Genomic DNA, 20,282 nt, shown 5'->3' on the forward strand with positions numbered 1-20,282 from the left:
CTTCTCTCACCTGGTAAGATGCTGTACTTCCGGTCATAACCGTGTAGGAGGAAGCACGTGAGGCGGCGTCTGGGCCCTGCAGAGCTGCTGACAGGGGTCAGGAAGTGAGCTGGGGGTTCCCTCTGTATTTGGAAGAGGGAAGGGGGGCAGGAATCAGGAGCTGGCTTTAACCCTTTGATCTCCAGGCCATGTGATGGAGAGCCACCTTCCATTATTGGTTTCTAATTTATTCTAAAACAGGATGACTAAGTAGAAGGATTTAGATACAAGTCGCAAAGAACTGGACCTGTTTATTCAGGATCTGGGAGAAGGGTAGGTCTCCAGTGAAGAGCACAGAAAGCGAGGCTTTCCGTGAAGCGCAGGTAAACCCAGAGTCACCAGGGTGTTCCTCGCGGAAGCAGCCAACCATCAACCCTGGCATTTCAACCACAGCACAGCAACTAGTAAAATGCTTCAGTTAATTTTTGTTCAGGGCTGGATAATTTTATGGCCACTAATTATATCTGCAGCCACCCACAGAGAGAGGCATTAAAATTAGCCCTTTGTCCTTTCACTGAAGGAACCTTTTCAAATATTAACCTAGCAATCTCCTCCATAAGCCCCCAGAGGTAGTAGGGGGGCGGCTAAGTCTTCGTAGGCTGATTATTTGGACATCGTGGAAGCATGAGGGGTGAGCGCCGCGGCCTTCTTTCCCAAGGTCAGAGACTGGGTGGTGGCAGGAGTCTGGGGTGTGGAATTCACATCTGTCACTAGAAAAGACACGCCTTAAGTTCTGAGGGCAGGGCCTAGGTCTCAGAAAGAAGACTGACTTTGACGAGGAACCCAACAAATGTTTCCTGTTCTCAAAAACATCTTATCTGTGAGCCCGGTACGTGACATAAACACAGAAGTGGGTGGAATTTGCTGACAGTAGAGAGTAGTGGAAAGGGGAAAAAACACTCCTCCAGAGTCACACCAGCCTTGGATTATGACTACCTATGTGACCTTGAGTAAAGGCATTTTCCTTTTAAGTCTCCATCTCCTCCCTGTGAAACAGAGATAAATCTCTATCCCTTGCACAACCTGGATGAGTGAACAAGTGGAATCATCATGTAAGACACGCAGCACAACGTCCAGCCCCGGGCGAGTGCCTAACAGAGGAAGCCATCTCACAACAGAAACCTCCAGGGTCGAAAGGGGGAAAGTTCTGGTCCACCAGAAGAAACGATATCGCACCAGTCCAATCCCATGACTGTGCTCTAAGGGACACACACACAAAGCCAGGCGTGATGCCCATTAAAAATTTAACTATATATCATATTCATTTATTATCAATCCACAGGATAATTTGATTGCTACATGAGCTCATAAAAGCTTTTTCACCTTTACAAAATTAAAAAAAAAAAAAAATGTGCCACAAGGATGTAATAACAACTGCCGATAAACAAGAAAAGGAATCTTAAAATTATAAATTTGCTGTAGAAAAGATAAAAAACAATTATATTTTCTTTAGAATTTTACCTTGAATAAAATATTCCCCGGTATAAAAAATAAAAAAGCTTGCTCTGGTTAGAATTAGAGTATTTTTCTCTTCAAATCTGGGAATTTGCATAATCTCTCCAAGATAGTTTTCCTTTGTACCGCGTGGCATTCAAGCATAGCAGATTAGAAAGATTTTCTTTTTTCTTTTCTTTTTTTTTTGTTTTGTTTTTTAAAGCAGTCTTTTAAAATGGGACATCTGTGGAGAAGTTCATTTTCTTCTCCTCCTCAGGGATGTGGAACACAGCCTTTGAGGGCAGGAAAAGGAGGAAAGAAAATGAAAGGGATAGGAGGGCCGGGGAGAGGAGTGAGGGGAGGGGGTGGGATGAAGGGGAGGCAAACGAGGGGAGGGGCTGCAAAGCAAGAGGAGGAGATGGGAAGGGGGGAAGGGGGGAGGGGAGGAGGGAAGAGGGGTGCTGACTGTGCTATGAAACAGAGCAGGGTCACGAGAAGGTCTATCTGTAAGTGCTTTAAGATAAGGTGCAGAAGCAGACTGCAACGTCGCTAGTACTGCCCTATGTACATATTCACAAGAATAAAAAATTCCAGCTAGTTCACATTTTCTCCTCCATTCAGAGGCATCCGTTCCACCATGCTGGCCTTGACCGCAGGCAATGCAGCACCTCACTGCCCGTGTGGGTGTTGGTCCTATGACGTCCTTGAACTTGAGGGAGCAGCCCTGGGAGATCCAGCAGGCTCTAGAGATATCCGTCTACCAAGGGGCTGGAGTCCTGAGTTAAAAAGAAGCTCCAGTACTGGAGTTGGACACAGCAATCAAAGTTCTATTGTCAAGGCTTTTTCCCTTAAGATTCGTCTAAAACAGGTGTCAGAAAGAAAAATATAATACAAACAAACAATAAAACAAAGCCAAGAAATCCCAACAACCACCAGGGGAAGTCGAAGGCTTAACAGCTCTTGACGCGGGCCTGGGTGATGTCGGAAGTCTTCTTGATGACGCTGGCCCGGGTCTCCCGGTCTGGCCGGCTGCTGCTGGGCGCTGGGGTCACGGAGGGGGCGAGGGGGAGGTCTGGGAACGGGGGCCAGGAGCTGTTGTAAGGCACGGGACAGCTCTCCTCTTTGATGGTGACCTGGAGGTCGGGCTTGTTGGAAGTGACGAAGGTCGCCATGCTGGGTAGCAGGTACGTGCTTCGTGTCCCCATGTTGCTGAGGTACTGTTTGCCTTCAATGTTCCTCTTCCGCCAGTGTGGTCGGCCCTTTCAAAGAAAATAATCATGATATACATTTCCTTTGCCTTCTCTTGAATGGCTTTTTAAACAATGTGCCACTCTTCCCATGTGTTGGTGTCTGAATTTCTTAGCGACTCCACACCCCTGAACTGAAATCCATTCCCAGCCATGCATGCCCCAAGCACAGTTTCTCTTCCCTTTTTAATCCATGCTCATTGGCTACCTCCCAGAAATCTAGCCAAGGCTGTTCTATGAAGGCAGGAAAACAAGGCAGCAACTTGGTTTCTGGTTCCCCTCTACTCCAGCTGCCCGGCCTCATGGTTAGGTAGCTTTGGGCCAGGATGGCTGGTGTGTCACGGCGACTAAGTCCTCACAGATGGCCCCATCTGATCTTTGAGTCAAGCTGCATTTTCAGAGTGCCGGAAGCGAGGAACCCAATAAAAGACAGGGAACGCCCCTGGATTGCTTTCAAACGGGTACAGCTTAGAGCTCCAGAGTGCATGCAAATAGCTGGCTTCAAGGGTGGCGTCATTCAGAGAAGGAGCTAGAATTCTGACCTTCAAGAAACAGGTTCCGAACGTATGTGTGCATCTACACCCACTGTCTTTTCAGAATTCCTGGACTATACTTTAAAGTATTTGGTAGATTGGGAAATTACTAATTCAGACAACCAGTAGTCAGTCTCTGTCTGTCTGTCTGTCTCACTCAAACACAGACACAAAGCAGGCTTCGCAGGAATGCTTCCCCTCACAGTTCCAGCCATTTCCTGCCATTGTCTGAGCCTAGCCAAGAGGAGAGAGATCAGAAGCAAAGCCACTTGGAATCCGGACTGAACACATACCTGGCCCGTGGGCAGGGATCACAGGGCGGGCTGGGGGGGAGGGGACACTCCCGGTATCTGGGGAGCTACTTTTGCTTAGCACTTTCTGACACTGACTTCTCATCATTGCCTTGGGCCACTTGGACCTTCTATTTCTGCTCGTGAATTAGGATGTTTACGGTGGTAAGCATATCAGTGTTTCTTGGCCTTTTCCTGCCGTCATAGCCTCCTTTCTCACAGTAACATCTTACCCCCTTCCCTCCCATTTACTTCCCAAAGCTTCATTTTGTAAGTCAAAATCACTGTAAATTTTACGTGACGTATACTTTACCACCATCACCAAAAAAAAAAAAAAAATCCAAAAGTGAAACTCAGGCTCAAAAGAAAAACTTCACCAGCAGCGGGGAAACCAACGTGCCAGTTGGGAAGGCTTTGCCCCGGTGCCACCATGCTTACCTCCGAGCTCTCTTCATCACTGGGCACACTATCGGTAGTTTCGCTTTCTGTTCACAGAGAGAAAAACACAGGCCCATCATTCGTGCCACTCAAACTGTTTCGAGGCCCAGGCAGTGTTTAAAACAATACATCAGCACGTCTTTCTTCAAAAGAGAAATGCATCACTAAACTCATAACCTCTGTCCCCTTGTGTCAGGTCAAACGCGTGTGCCTGGGAGATGCCAGGGAGCAGTTTAGAGATGAAGGGTGGCTCGTTTGCCCACGGCCAGGCTATGCTTATTCATGGCCTCTCTTCCCAGGACGGGGTGCTGGGCCCCCGGGCTGCCCATCCGTGTTCTGCCCGCCCTGCCCCCCGGCCCTCTGCTGGCTCCACGTCAGGCCCTTTCCTCATAGCTGTACCATCACAAGCCGCTCACTGGTCTTTTCCCATTCACGGCATTTGGTTCATTTAAGTCCCAGCCCAGCCTCCCCAGATGAGCCCCATTCTCCTCAGATCCCTCCTTTCCCTCACAGCCCTTCTGTACTTATATCCTGGGTTAATAAAGTGGCACCTTCCCCCTGGGTTACTGTGGGTGTACAGATTCTAGGGTGGCTCAGCTGCCGAGCGTTTACCCTCTTGTGGGGTTCCCTGCTCTGGAGGGCAGGCGGGGCCTGTGACTTGCTTTGAACCAACAGAACACAGTGGAGGCGATGGGATGCACGTGATTACGTTATGTAACCCTGCAACCTGTCTAATGAGGAGACCATCTCCCTTGCTGGCTTTGAGGAAGCCAGCAGCCATGGCGGGGAGGCTCACATGATAGACAACTAAGGACCGCTTCCAGCCAACAGCCAGCAAGAAACTGAGGCCCTCAGTTTGACAACCTGCCAGGAACTACATTCTGCCCCAAACCCTGTGAGCCTGGGAGCAGATCCTCCCCGATCCCATCCTCAAATGAGACAGCAGCCCTGGACCAGACCTCAGCTGCTGGTCTGTGCAGAGAATGCCCTGAGCAGAGGACCCAGCCAAGCCATGTCTGCTCCCCCGACCCTCAGAAACTGTGGGATAATAAGTGTGTGTTGTTTTAAGGCACTAAGTTTGTGGTTATAGGGTCACGCAGCAATAGATAACTAACTCACTTACCATCCTGATTCATCCTGCCGCCTGTGAGACACAGAGCAAGTTACTTAACTTCACTGAGGCACACTTTCCCCATCTGTAAAATGGGAGTATAAACACCTTCCAAAGAGGATTACGTGATGAGTAAGGGAAAGGCCTAGTACGGGGCCTGGAACACAGCCCACACCCAGTAAACGTGGGTGCGCCTTTGTCCTGAGCCTCATTCAACAGGGGATCTGCACCACACGCTAGGGTGACAGGGTCACACTCAAGAGCTAGCGATTACACATCACCTATACACAGAATACAAGATTCTTTTAAGTAAAAAAAAATTTTGATTTTTTTTTTAAAGCAAACTAATTTTTTTTTTAAGTAGAAAAATGTTAATTGATTTAAGTACAGAATTGATGGTGTGCCGTTTTTCAGGGTTCACAGCATTGAGAAAATGAAACACAGTGGGTGGAACTTCCAAAATACACGGACCCTTAGAGAGCCCTGAGTCTGGGTCCTTCACTTCGCAGACATGGCCTGAAGGGAAGCTGTATTAGTGAACGTTTTTGGGGCCCGTGGGCCGGTGCTCTGCACGCAGGTCTTGTTCAGTCTCTAAGTCAGGGAGCAGGTCCTGTCACCCCTTGATTGTGCAGAAGGCCTTATGTGTTCTTGTGCCTTCTACCCCTTCCATCCCAAACCTACAGAGGGACTGGCCTCCAGCCTCACGCCTTGCTGGTGGCACAGCTGTGGCCAGGTGGCTCCCAGCCCAGATAGAGTCCTTCTGACGACCCAGGGCACCAGGCCCAGACCAGGCCCTCCATGAATTAAAGGCTAAGGAACAAACGGACAAACTGGGGCACAGATTCATTCCTCGAACAAAGAAACTGAAAGTTACTACACGGGGCCCACCCTGGGGTCTCTATGCACGTTTCTCGGCCACCGTTCTCCAGTGACTTCACCTGGGCACAAGCGATTGCCGATAAACCTAACCCCCAGCAACTAGAAGACGGGCCCGTCCACTCCTCAGACTGAGCCGACTTCCCGAAGCATCCCCATCAGGGGCAGCAGAAGCCCGGAGAAGGCCCAACCCTAGCTGTCAGGGCAAACCAGCAACGCCGGGCACAAGAGAGGTTTCCACACAAAAGCAAATTATACACAAGAGCAAGGGAAAATGCCCCTCCACTCAACCTTCAGGCTAGCCCAGGACCCTGAGGAGGCAGCAATCAGCGCAGCCACTCCCAAGAAAAATGCGGAACAGAGATGTTGAGAAACCAGCCAAAGTCGTCGTGGACTGAGTCAGCACAGAGGAGGGAAAACAAAGCAAGCTTCTGATTCCAGGGCCCCGGGCGCTGAAGCTCTCCTGCTGCTCCAGCCTCTGGTGAAACTTCAAGATCCCCTTTCCATTTTTATGGTTCGCTTTCTTAGAGCTCCGGAGCCAAGGTTTCTCTTCCCTTCCTGTAGGTCTAGGCCCCCTCACGCCTAATCACCCTCCATAAACACCATCATCTTCTGTTCCTCTCCCCTTCACATAAAAACAAGGTGCCACCAGGCTTGCTCTGGGCGCTGGAAATAGGCAAAAACGAGCAGGTTAGACCAAGGTTCTGGGATTCCACAGCCCGAGTGACAGTTGTGGGAGGGGTGGGAAGGCAGACCCTGGGGAAGACTCCTTGGTAAGGCCTGGCACGAACCATGAACAGAATCAGAATGCTAATCGCCTGTAAGCACCCAGTTTTCAACTTCAGGGAGATAGTCGGAGACAAGACAAGTTCACATGCTCTGAACTTCTGTTTTCAGCTGACACAAACGGTGGCTGAAGAGCACCGTTTCTAAAGGAAGATCAACTGCCTCTGAAGTAGTTTTGAAAACTCTCCATATAAGCAAACTGGGAGTTCTCATTTTCATCGTTTAAAAGAATGGCCTTGAGGGGCTTCCCTGGTGGCGCAGTGGTTGAGAGTCCGCCTGCCGATGCAGGGGACACGGGTTCGTGTCCCGTTCCGGGAGGATCCCACATGCCGCAGAGCGGCTGGGCCCGTGAGCCATGGCCGCTGAGCCTGCGTCCGGAGCCTGTGCTCCGCAACGGGAGAGGCCACAGCAGTGAGAGGCCCGTGTACCGCAAAAAAAAACCAAAAAACAAAAAAAAGAGAATGGCCTTGAGCGCCTTCAGCCTAGGAGCAGAGATGCTTGAAGCTCTAGCCTGAGGACCCCAAACCCTTCTCTCTAGAGTAACAGTGGTGCTCGTGGCCACCCCTGGGTCACTGGCTCAGGGTGCTCTGTTGGGGACACTCATGCCCATTTTCCTCTGTTTTCTTGGTTTTACTCCATCATTGCCATTTTCAAGATCGGTTCTTATAGAACAAATGAATTCATGGCAGCTCCTGCTTCCAGATCTATGTTACCACCGACACAGCAACATTAGTTGTTTCATTTTTCCTTCTGATTACTTTGGATTTGTATTTGCTTTGAGTAGAATGGAATTTTAAAAAAAATTTTTGGAGTTGCTTCCCGAGCACGGTCTGAGTAAGTTGCAAGTGTTTACAGAGTAATAACAGGTACCTAAGCAGTTTGCTTCATCTTTCTGGTCTCCGTTTCCCGGAAAGCGACTGGGGTGAGAGGGAAGGAAGAGGTTAGGATTAGATGACCCCAAAGATGCTTCTTCCAGAGTTGCAGTTTTACAGTGATGCTAGTCTCAGGCTCACACTCCACTTAGCCGTTTTTTAATCGTCAGACCATCTCAGGAACATGACGGGGAGGGAGACGTCTTCTGTCACAGCCTTTTTGCACTACGACATCTTGGTACATTTTCTGGAAGGCTCTTGTTCAACAAGTTTTATTAATAAGATTGACAACGATTCCTTTCCCTCAATCATTTCCTTAATTACTTTCCCTAGAAGGCTCAATGAAGAGGTTCAAATCAGAGTCCTCTGACAGCACTTCTATCTTTGCTGCACCCAACAAAATGCAAGCCTGCTATGGTTTCCAGAAGGACCCAAAGTCTTTCCCGCTGGTCACTGGTCAGGAGGAAATCTCCCTTCTCTCAGTTGTCACCAATCAATCCTTCGTCTTATACTTTCTTCTCCATACTCTCGTCCAGCCTTCCCCAAAATACCACTGTGGCTTTCTTTCACTAAACCACCCACAACCTAATAAAATCCTGGTGCCACACAGCAGGCAACAGGCCACTTTGCGGTAGATCTTTAAAAATAAAAATGACTCGTCTCTAGAGTTTCCCGAGGTTGGGCTTTGGGACATCCCTCCCCAGGACATAGTTTTATGAATCCAACTAGAATTTCATGTTGTCTTAAAACAATCCAATGCAAGTACGTGCACTCAAAGGAACTGTCCCTTTTCTTGCTTCACCGTAATATTTAGACCATGGAGACGACAGACTTGCAAAAATGAATGTGGTTTTTGTAATACTACTGGGGTTATATTTCAATGATCAGTAGGAGGGAAAAATAGCCAACAACCGCTTCCAAATACCGGTTTCTAAGTGAATGAAGTGGTTTGAGGAGGCTGCAATTCAGTTCAGTAGTCTACACAAAGGGACCCTGTCATGAGAAACAGGCAAACAGCCTATTCTCGTGGGGAACGTAAAGTTAGAAAGTGAATACCACCAAAGAGCTGCCTTTCCTAGTAGCAAGCTATGGGATCCCTGACTGAAAGATTTTAGCTACCCATGGTCAGTAACAGATAAGTTTCTTATGTGTCATAGGCTCTAGAAAAGTAGCAGCGATGACTTGTCTTGACTCTATCCAGGAAGCTTCCCTCCACAGGGTTCTAGAAAATTCAGACAGTGAAAACAATAGAAAGAACTAAAGGCCAGGCTGAGACATCAGGCTCCAACCAAACCCGCACTGCCCGCAAGCCTGGCACCAAAATCCTTCTTTTCGAATCTTGCAAATGTCCTGAAAAGGGTAATGAGATTTTCATTTCTCTCTGCATGAATCAGCTGTTCTTGGGACTCTTCTGCTAAAGCAAAATGCCAGTGCTGGCAGAACAGCAAGAAGACGCCTTTCCAGAATCCCCAAGAAGACTTCAGAAAAGTCTAACTCAATAGATAAATAGAAAAGTCTATTCTAAAGCTCCAAGCCCTTAAGAAAAAAAAAAACAAAAACGGGGTAAAAAAACAAACAAACAAACAAAAAAACAAAAAAACACTTGGGGTGTAATAATGCCTGCAGCAGCATGATATAGAGGAAAGTCACACATTTCCAGCCCTTGTCAGTGAAATGTAAGCACAGTGGCTTAGTGTTTCAAGTTTCAGTTATCTCAACTGTAAAATTAGGGCATAAACATTCTGCTCTGCCTCCTTTGGCTGGTCCTTGAGATTCTGGGAGGTGGACTGTTCTGAATGGCAGAGCCCCACACGGTCCTCCAGGGCAGCAGTGCAGTCAAGGGGCTAAGAGCAGGCCTTTGGCATCAGCCACGTATGGGTCTGACTGTGCTACGGGTTGTCTGTTTCTGGACACGCTGCTTCACCCCACTGACCTCAGATACCTAACATTTTTTAAAAAAATACATTTATTCATTTATTTAATTTTTGGCTGCATTGGGTCTTCGCTGCTGCACGCGGGCTTTCTCTAGTTGCAGTGAGCGGGGGCTACTCTTTGTTGTGGGGCACAGGCTTCTCATTGCGGTGGCTTCTCTTGTTGCAGAGCACAGGCTCTAGGCGCGCAAGCTTCAGTAGTTGTGGCACACGGGCTTCAGTAGTTGTGGCTCGCGGGCTCTAGAGCGCAGGCTCAGTAGTTGTGGCGTACAGGCTTAGTTGCTCCGCGGCATGTGGGATCTTCCTGGACCAGGGCTCGAACCCGTGTCCCCTGCTTGGGCAGGCGGATTCTTAATCACTGCACCACCAGGGAAGCCCGATACCTAACTTTTTTTTTTTTTTTTTTTGGCGGTACGCGGTCCTCTCACTGTTGTGGCCTCTCCCACTGCGGAGCACAGGCTCCGGACGCGCAGGCTCGGCGGCCATGGCTCACGGGCCCAGCCGCTCCGCAGCATGTGGGATCTTCCCGGACCGGGGCACGAACCCGTGTTCCCTGCATCGGCAGGCGAACTCTCAACCACTGCACCACCAGGGAAGCCCCCAATACCTAACTTTTATTTATCTATTTTTTTTTTTTGCGGCACGCGGGCCTGTCACTGTTGTGCCCCTCTCGCTGCGGAACACAGGCTCCAGACGCGCAGGCTCAGCGGCCATGGCTCACAGGCCCAGCCGCTTCGCGGTATGTGGGATCTTCCCGGAACTGGGGCACGAACCCGTGTCCCCTGCATCGGCAGGCGGACGCTCAACCACTACGCCACCAGGAAAGCCCCTAACTTTTAAAGAGAGAATAATGACAGTACCCAGGCTGACGGCGTTATTCTCATGATAATTAAATAAGCCAATCGATTTCAAGCACTTAGCATAGTACCCTGGGTACAACAAACATGCAACAAATAGTAATTATTACGAGGACTGGCAGATATGCAAGAGGGACTGGCACACGCAGGAGTTCAAAATATGTTTCATGAATAAATAACTGATGACAAGCTTATCCTGTCTGACAAGATCATAGGCTTCTTGTAGCCAAGGTTCGTTCTCACTTTCCTTTTATGTTCCCAGCACGAAAGAAAGTCAGGACCTCGAGGACATTCTGCGAAGTGAAATATGCCCGTCACAAACGAACTAATGTTGTAGGATTCCGCTTATACGAGGTACCTAGAGTAGCCAAATTCAGAGAGACGGAAAGTAAAAGGGGGTTGGCCAAGGGGCTGGGGGATGGGGAGGGGGAGTTATTGTATAATGGGCACAGAGCTTCAGTTGTGCGAGATGAGAAAGTTCTGGAGACGGAGGGTGGTGCTAGTTGCACAACGATGTTAGGTCACTTAATGCTGCTGCAATGTGTACCGAAAATGGCTAAAAGTGGTAAATGTTATGCTGTGGGTATTTTACCACAGTTGAAAAAAATAAGTTAAAATGAAAGAAAGTTGGGGTTCAGGAAGTATGAGGTTAATTTAGGGGCGGATAATTCACAGACAACTTGTCATTTGAATCAACCTAATTCTAATCCGGACTCTGTGCCGCTCACTGCGGTGGCGTCCTGACTGAAGGACACGCTATTTGGCAACACATAAAGGACACTGGGAAGAATTCCTGAACTATTTATTTGAGCGACTCTGGTTACCCATGATAGGGCCTCTGCTTTTTATTTGTAATATCTGCAAGCAATAACCCTGACTCAGAACTTATATTTCAGAATTATAACTGAGTCACCAAAAGTTAAGTGGAGACCATGAAAAGGAGTGTATAAGGGGATGTAATGTTGGTGGGAAAAAGGAGCCGCCACTTTATCCCGTAAGGATGGAAGAACCCACTGAACCCGCTGCTAACCCTGTGACTGTCGGGGCCAATTCCTGCCATTCTGTGGCCATTCCCTGGGGAATCTGCAGTGGGCTCAGTCCCTGGCCCAGCTAGAAGCTGTATGAAATTGAAAAAGAAGAGGAAAATACGTGGAAGTGACAAGTAAACTTGGTGAACGACAGAATGGAACTTGGGGTCTGAAGGTTGAGTTTGAGTCCTGACCCAAACACTTACTAGCCGTGTGGCCTGAAGGAATCCCTTCTATTCCAACGAAGGAACCGGAAGAGGTGATCCCTAAGGTCCTATCCAGCTGGCTCAAACTCAGATTCCATTAAAAACATCCTTCCGAATTTCTGATAACTTGCGCAAATAAAATGGACTCAGATGAACTACTTCCCCAGAGAAATCTTCTTATTCGTTAGTCATGCGTGAACATGTTACGGGTGATCAAGTGAAATGCTGTGACTGGGTCTTCGAATTGAGAACAAAAATATCCTAGAAGATGTTGGTTGAGGACATTAAAGCAAGACTAGTTCCAGACAGAATAATCCTTAGGACACAGGAGAGGTTCTCTGCTATGTTGGTGAAACCAGTGAGTGACCCTAGACTAAAGGACCGCCCTCCCTGGTTCCTTGCTCAGTTCCAGAGTTTCTGACCCCCGCCCCGCCCCCGCCTTACCTGCGTAGGAAGACACGGGGGAGATCTGCAGGGGGTAGAGCTCGCTCATGCTGACCGCCTGTTCATCACTCTCAGTGGTCACTTCCACAACTTGGCAGATGTCTGGTGGATTAGTGACAATCTCTTGATCCTCAATGTTGCTGTCCAGATGTGACTGTCCTACAACTTCAAAGAAAAGACAGCCATCATGCACCAACATCACCTGCCTTCACAATCCTAGCACACACTCTCGAGAAAGGAAACCTCCCCCCAAGAGAGGCCAAGAGTCAGATTCCTGGTCACCAAATGTCATCTGCCATGAAACAAAAACAAGCCTTAGCTTTGGGTTAATGTCTCTGGAGAAGCAACTTGCCAATAACCTGGCTCGCCAGGGCTATTTCCAGTGTGCCTGCCAATGGTGCTTACGCGTGGCAACATCCCAAACTCAACCCGGCCACAGCCAAGGCTGCAGGACGAGAGCTGCATCCAGACCTAGCCCCAGGGCCAGAGAGATAAACAGTGCTTTGAACCTGACCCATTTCTGTTCTCTGCTCTCACTCTAAAGGCAGCTGCTGTGCTAGTTTCTGGGTCCTGGGGTCCAAAGAGACATCATCAAACCTTAATAATGAGGGAAGGGGCTTCCCTGGTGGCGCAGTGGTTGAGAGTCCACCTGCCAATGCAGGGGACACGGGTCCGTGCCCTGGTCCAGGAGGATCCCATGTGCCGCGGAGCGGCTGGGCCCGTGAGCCATGGCCGCTGAGCCTGCGCGTCCGGAGCCTGTGCTCCGTAACGGGAGAGGCCACAGCAGTGAGAGGCCCGCGTACAGCAAAAAAAAAAAAAAATGAGGGAGGACCACCAAAATCCACCCTATTGTGCCATTTCTAGCTGTGGGATGATCCATTCATACTCCCAGCCCGCCTCCTCCTCTGCAGACAATGGATGTCATATCAAAACAATGGAAAAGAACGCTTTCCCAATTTTCTAACACACCTTCGGAGCATCAACTCCTCAAAACGCTGATAATATGAATTGTGACCACCCTGCCTCTGAAATCCTGACGCAACTGTTTTTTAATTAAACTTTTCAGTCCGAGATCCCGTGCAGTTGTAAGAAATAATACACAGATCCCACGTGCCCTTTACCCATGTGCAAAACTATCATACAGTATCAGGATACTGACATTTGACCATCGACGCATCTTGTTCAGATCTCCTCCGTTTCACTTGTACTCCTTCGTGTGTGTGTACTTAGCTCTGTGCGATTTCATCACGTGCGCGGTTTCACGTACCCACCTCCGCAGTCAAAACACCAAACAGTCTCATCATCACAAGCGTCTTCTGCGACTGTATCCACCTTCCTTCAGCCTTCTCCCCTTGTCTCCAACCCCTGACAACCACTCATCTGTTTTCCATTTCTATAATTTTTGTCATTTCAAGGATGCTTCACAAATGGACTCACACAGTAACCTTTTGAGATGGGCTGTTTTCACTCAGCAGAATTCCCTGGAGATTCATCCAAGTGTTTGGGTGTATCAGTAGGAACTGTAGGTTCCTTCAACTGGAGGAACCCAACTCAATTCACCCACCGAAGGAATTGTAGGTTCCTTTCCATTCTTCGGCTATCACGGATAAGGCTGCTATGAACATTCACGCACAGGTTTTATCTGAACATAAGTTTCCATTTCTCTGGGACAAATGCCCAAGAGTGCAATGGCTGGAACACATGGTAATTATATGTTTAGTTTTACAAGAAACTGCTAAACTAGTATCCAGAGTGGCTATACCATATTACGTTCCTACCGGCAATGTATGGACAAGCTAATTTATGCACATTTTAGCCAGCTTTTGGTGTTGTCACTACTTCTTTTTTTTTTTTTGCTGTATGCGGGCCTCTCACCGTTGTGGCCTCTCCCGTCGCGGAGCATAGGCTCCGGACGCGCAGGCTCAGCGGCCATGGCTCACGGGCCCAGCCACTCTGCGGCATGTGGGATCTTCCCAGACCGGGAAACGAACCCGTGTCCCCTGCATCAGCAGGCGGACTCTCGACCACTGCGCCACCAGGGAAGCCCTGTCACTACTTTTTGACTTTAGTCATTCTGATAGATGTGTGGTGATACCTCATCGTGGTTTTAATTTGAATGCCTCTAATGCCCTGTCTTACTTTCAAACAGAGCTGACCTTATACTTCTGTTGACAATTGATTGGATGGAATATCCCTGAAAACTGGCACCCATAAACAAATGGGACCAACAATGTTTTCCCAAGGGCCTCTCTCAAAGCACTTTGCCCTCATAATCAATGTTTTACTCATGCCTGTATAAGTTATTTTAACATTTCAACACATGGGAATGACAGGGAAAGCATCATTATCCTGTTATAAATGAAGAGTGTCAGGCACAGAGAAGTACAGTAGCTTGTCCAAAGTCACACAGCGTGGATTATGGGCTGTGCTCTACGTCCCCGGCCACCTGTAAAATGTTCAGATTAGGCGGGAAGGCGGCCACATTCCAGTCTCCTTGAGAAGTTAGCATCATGGGCCAGTTCCTGTTTTCACTGCTCAAAGTATAATATTTTGATTACTCAAGTATTTCTGTTTATACGTGGGTTTCTGTTTTAACTGCTTGAAGGGGGGTGATGAAGTGACTAGCAGTAAGGTAGGGAGAACATTACCTGATTTCTACTCAGGTAAGGTTTTAGAAGGCAGTGAGAATTCATGGATTTTCTAGCAAAGAAAAGAAAAGCACCGAAGAGGCTGGGAAAGGAGATTTGGGGATGTGATAAAAGACTCCACAAAGCCACAGCATACAGAATGGAAGGGAAACTGGATGCCGCGTGGGTTTTCCTGGAGGGGATAAAATTAAAGAAAAGGAAGGCAGGCTAAATATGGCAGGCAGACTCCCAAATTCTTATTTTATCCTTTGGACTATACTACTTGAGCCTGAGAGCATCAATTATGCAGCTCACCAGACACAGACTGAGCGCTGACACTGACCTCTCTCAAGTTTCTTCTGCCTCCTCTCCCAAGTAAAATAAGACGGCAGGAAAACAAGATGGGTCCTGTCCTTTCCCAAACTGGTGGGTGGAGATAGAAACCAAACAGGACGTGTGTGTGTGTGTGTGTGTGTGTGTGTGTGTGTGTGTGTGTGTGTGTTTGATGAGGGGGTGGATAAAACTGATACCTTACATACTAAGAAAATGAAGATCTTATACAGATTTGATTTAAATCAAGGCCCCTTTAACTTCCAATCCTCCAAAATTCATTTCTCCCTTGCACTGTCATTCCTGGGAGTATAAACTATGGCAGCCATTCAAGCATCTTCCTAATTACGTCCTTTTGTTCTGACCAGGAATTCTCTCCCTCAGTGTTTTCCCCCATAAGTCCCAACTCAGCCATTCAACTAACAGAGATTTCCTGAGCATCCTCTTTGTACAAGGCACTGTTGTCAGGTAGGAAGGGTAGAGGAAGTGTAATCTAGTCCAGGATCTGGTTTGTAAGAAGTCCAGTAGGGCTGGAGGCCAGCACACAATGATCTAGAGAATAAACTGAGGACAGTAGTGAAAAGGAAAAGCGGGGAGGGCGGAGGGCCCGTGATGAAAGTTCAGGAAGTGGGATATTTTTTTTCCAGTTACAGGAAATCAAAGGCTTCGGTGAGGCGGCAGCGCGGTGGGCGGAAGGGGAGGGTGAGTGGCAGGCAGGAGTCAGATGCCTCTGCTTTCGGGGGGCCTTTTCCTGACCCCCCAGAACAGACTGCCCTCTCTTTCCTGCGGGCCCCTCGCTTGCTGTCCCCATGGCTTGGCCAAAACGACAGCATGACGCGACCTTGTGACGTGCCTTCACTTTCGGCCTCGCGTGCCCAGTTAATGCAGCGGCCCTTTATTTAACTCTTTATAAGTACGTGCTGTCTCCCAGCCACACTGTGGCTCCCGAGAGAGTTGAGACCCTGCGTTAGAACTTTTTGTCTCAAGTCACAGCACACGTTCACGGCTTGTACCGGAGAGCAGCTCAGTGAATCTTTGCTGAGTAAAGAGATGAATAAACAGAGAAGGGCTCCCAGACTGCAGCCAGAGGCCTGCAGGAGTTCAGGACCGCTTGTAAATACCAAATGGAATGACGAACGTTTTCTAGAAAATTTCCAGACTCCTGGCAAGCGGGCTTTTTAAAACCCAGGTGAAGGGACAAAGACACAGTAGGCCATAGCCGCCAGGGGCTGGAAGGAGGGAGAGGAAACTTTTGCGGGTGAGGAAAATGTCCTATGTCTTAACTGTAGTGGTAGTCACACCACTGAGGACGTCTGTCAAAAATTATAGACCTGCACACCTAAAGGGGGTTAGTTTTACGGTATTTCACTTAACATACATGCCTTAAGACAAAAAGTAGATGAGCATCTCTGTTCAAATTTTAAGTGTATCCCAAATGCTGGTGACCAGGATAGAAAAATAAGTTTTAGTTTTCTGGGCTACATCTAGATACCCAGTTAATATTACATGATCTCTAAGGCCAGACATTGCCCTAGGAGTACGTGGCTTTGTGCCTGGGACAGGACGACCGCTGCTCTCCGTCTGAGCACGACTGAGGGCGCTTTAGAAACTTCTGAACTCGTAAGTCGCAAGTCCAAGAGAGAAGCTGGGAAATCCCAACATGTGAGATGCTCTCTGGAAGGGCTTTACGCACCAGCCCTAATCCATCGCTCTCTCTTTATCCAGCTATGGAGATAGATGAGAGCTGATTTCCCCTGAACCACCAAACTTTGCCCTAAGGGACAACACAGACAGTGCCACTGACTCCTAACAAATGAAAAGTCACAAGAATAGCAAGCTTAGCAAACTGCTACAGCACATAAGGTCAGAAGTGGGAGCCCTCTAGGTGCTAGAGCCTCATGACTGATAACCCATAATAACAAAACCTAGCATTTCCTGGGCCCCGAACTTTGTCTTTCCCACCTTGACCTATCACCTGCCAGACCTCACAACTCCACGGGGAAGACACAGTTATCACCCCATTTTAGACAGGAGGAAAAGCATCGTGGAGAGTTAAATAACTAACGAAGAGTTCAAGGACTAATTCAAGGTCAGACAGCGGGAAAGTGGCAGCCTCCGGAGGCAAATTCAGCTTTCCCTCTCAACAGCACCGTCTCCCTGAAAGAAAGAGTTAAGGAAGTTCAAACTGAGTTTCCCTGGGCTTTCTAAGCCCCTCTTAGGATAAAACCTTTCAAATCTCACCTTAATAAGACTCTGGGCTCATAACCAATAGTGAAATTGCTTTTCAACAGTTCTATATTGGGTGCCAAGGAAATTCCTGAACGGTTAGGGAACTAGAAATCCACTAAGCTTCTCCAGATTATGAAGGACAGCGCATCAGGAAGAGTCCCCCGCAGGCATGTAATTTTATCTGGACCTCGGTGCTGAGACTTACAACAATATTATTCATGGCTGGTTACTGATGAACCGGTTAGATTCCTTAAAAGGTCATTCTTACCTTATTAACAATTGTTGACAACGCAGGGCTCCACCTGCGAAAGTACTTGCCCCCAAGCCTCAGAGAAAGCTCTTAAAAGTAGGCTATTAGGAACCGGAAAGTTCTGTGAAGGTGGGTTGGTCCTATCACTTTGCAGCTGAAACCCAGGGAGGTTGGGTAAATTGCCAAGGTCACTCAGGCAGCTGCAGGGTCAAGATAAAAGCCTATAAAAGCCGGCCATCTGCATGCTGCCATGGAGAGAAATTTCTTCTCGCCCTGATCTGAAACTTCGAGAATTTAAACTGTGAATACCAGCCCTGTTGACGCAGCACAGACAGGGGCAATGTCTCTTAATCAAATATATTTTAATATGATTTGATAATACCACAATCATAATATTAATTTTACCACCTTCTAACCACACAGTGAGTTTTCTGTTACACTCATTTGGTCCTCACAGCAATCCTGTGAGGTAGGTGGGATCAGTTTTTATCATTTCCACTGTATTTAATTTTTTTTTTTACAGATTTTGTTTTGATGTGGACCATTTTCAAAGTCTTTAATGAATTTGTGACCACACTGCTTCTGCTCTACGCCTTGGTCCCTTGGCCGCGAGGCACGCGGGATCCTAGCTCCCTGACCAGGGACTGAAACTGCACCCCCTGCATTGGAAGGCGAAGTCTCAACCACTGGACCGCCAGGGAAGTCCCCTCGTTTCCACTTTAGATAACGAGGAAATTGAGTCTCAGAGAGGTGAGGGAGTTTGCCTAGGATCACGTGATAAATAAAACCCTGCAGAACTAGGTCTAGAACCCCAGTCTTTTAACTTCTAATCTGGTGCTCTTTCTGTTTTCTTTTTTAAAATAAACTCTGGCCATGATTCGCTTTAGGCATCCAAGGGCGATGGTGGGAGACACAAGTCTCTACGGGGTTAGTACTTTCAGAGAAGGGGCCAGCCTGCCTCAACAGTGACAGGTCGACATGGGTGCAGGGTGTGGTACACGAGGAAACATCATCACATGCTGCTCTGCTATAAAGGGGGGCATATAATATGTTCTAGTAAAATCTCAGTTGAGTTCATCACCGTGTCTCAAGGGTCAATGGTCTGGTAGCAGATACCTGCCTAAGACCTCATGGGTTGGCAGCGTACCCCTCCCGACGGACCCGCCGAACGCCCCTTCCTTACTCTGCTGGGTTGACAGAGCTATAGCGTCTACCCCACAGTAACAAAACCCACAACCCAGACCTCTCTTTCTTGCTGGATAGGCACATGGAAGTCCAACTGTTCAGAGTAATTCGACTTCAAAAACAGGTATAAAAGAAGTGGACAGGGGCCAGGTCACCAGGACACTGGGGACATGCGGGTCTTTGTCCTGGGGGCTTTGGGGGCAAAGGTGACATGGTAAGACTGGCATTTTTAAACAAATGACTGTGTCTGGAGAAGGGGCAGCATGGAAGCAGAGCTGAGGCAAGCACGAAGGTGACTGGGAGTCGCATCTGAAATAGAAAGGGGACAGATTTGAGGAATAGGACAGGGGAAGACAGGATTCGATAGTTAATTATAAATAAGGTGGAGGTGTCAAGGCGGAAAAATATATACAGCCTCGTAAAAAGTTGGCAGCTTTCTTGGGTAAATAAAAACCCCTTAAAAGTTGAAAAAACCTCCATGTCCACTGCCCAGGGTTGCCGGTGCACGTGGTGACCGAGGGCACATCCCATGCAGCCTCACCTCTGTGACCTTGGCTTCTCCAAGGTCCAGTTCACCGAAGAAAAACAAGATGTATTATCGGTTGTGTCTGGGTTTACTGTGAGATCTGGGTTCACACCTCACATGGACTCTCCTGTTGCTAAGAGTTTTCTAGGGGTCCTGAGAAAACTGGATGCCTTGTCGCTGGACCCCGCTCCTGAGGGATGAACCAGCATGGAAAGCCTTCACTCGCTCCTTCTCAAGAGGGGTGCCTTCCATCTAAACAACCACCCCAAATCTACTTTTTATCTTGTAGATGGAATTTTTCATATCTTAAGCACCAGAGAAAATGGCAAAAAACAAAAGCAAGCAAACAAAACAGGGAACAAAGGATCTGGAAAAGTTGAAGACAGTTCTACAGCCTGGCATCACCTTTGGCCATCCTCAAGTCACTATGAATTCTGGTACCAGAGGCTGCCAGGCTTGAGTTATGACCGTGAGGCCCTGGGGGTACCCTAAGTTTGGTCTCTTAGTTGTGAATCTGTTTTGCTCCTTTTTTTTTTTTAACTTTTTTGTTGTTGTTCTGCTCCTGTCGATATTCAAGTTTCTAAGCTTGGCTTAAAAAAAGCTACTTAAGGTTTACTTTAGATAAAGTTGGTCAAATTTGGAAGTAACTACTAGAAAAAGGTACATCCTAGAAGGTGCATTTTGGGCCACCAAAATCGACAGAATTCAAATTACATTATTTCCTAATTGTCTATGTCTAGTCACCTAAGGCCAGCTTGATTTACTTCAGGGTCATGAATAGCCTCCCTCATTTCACAGTAATCTTTGCTTTCTTGAAGGGTGGGGTTACCTTTTATCAAGAAACAATGGGGTTATGAAGCCCCGCCTAGGCCAGGGAGAAAGAATGTCCGCACCTGCTAACTTCTCACACTGGCCTGGAGGTGATTTCAATACTGCTCAGCAGAGGCCCTGCTGACCTGGGCAAGAGGCCAGCAGGGTATTATCAGAACAATCCAACATGTTTGCTGGCTTCTTCCGCTTCCTAAAAACAGAAGTTGCCGCAC

The 20,282-nt window shown here is 48.0% G+C and overlaps 1 protein-coding gene across 3 annotated transcripts in view; it reads right to left on the bottom strand.

The window, feature by feature from the left end:
* Positions 1-1,275: 1,275 nt before the first annotated feature.
* Positions 1,276-20,282, bottom strand: part of IRF2 (interferon regulatory factor 2) — an 85,384-nt gene continuing 66,377 nt past the window's right edge. For all 3 annotated transcript variants that reach the window (XM_032618163.1, XM_032618164.1, XM_032618162.1), the window contains 3 exons: positions 12,093-12,257; positions 3,982-4,028; positions 1,276-2,732 (listed from right to left, as the gene is read on the bottom strand). In XM_032618163.1, coding sequence (XP_032474054.1) covers positions 2,424-2,732; positions 3,982-4,028; positions 12,093-12,257 — 521 coding nt within the window. In that variant the 3' untranslated portion in view covers positions 1,276-2,423. The remainder of the gene's footprint in view (positions 2,733-3,981; positions 4,029-12,092; positions 12,258-20,282) is intronic.

The sequence above is a fragment of the Phocoena sinus genome, chromosome 21, assembly GCF_008692025.1.
Source record: "Phocoena sinus isolate mPhoSin1 chromosome 21, mPhoSin1.pri, whole genome shotgun sequence".
NCBI lineage: Eukaryota > Metazoa > Chordata > Mammalia > Artiodactyla > Phocoenidae > Phocoena > Phocoena sinus.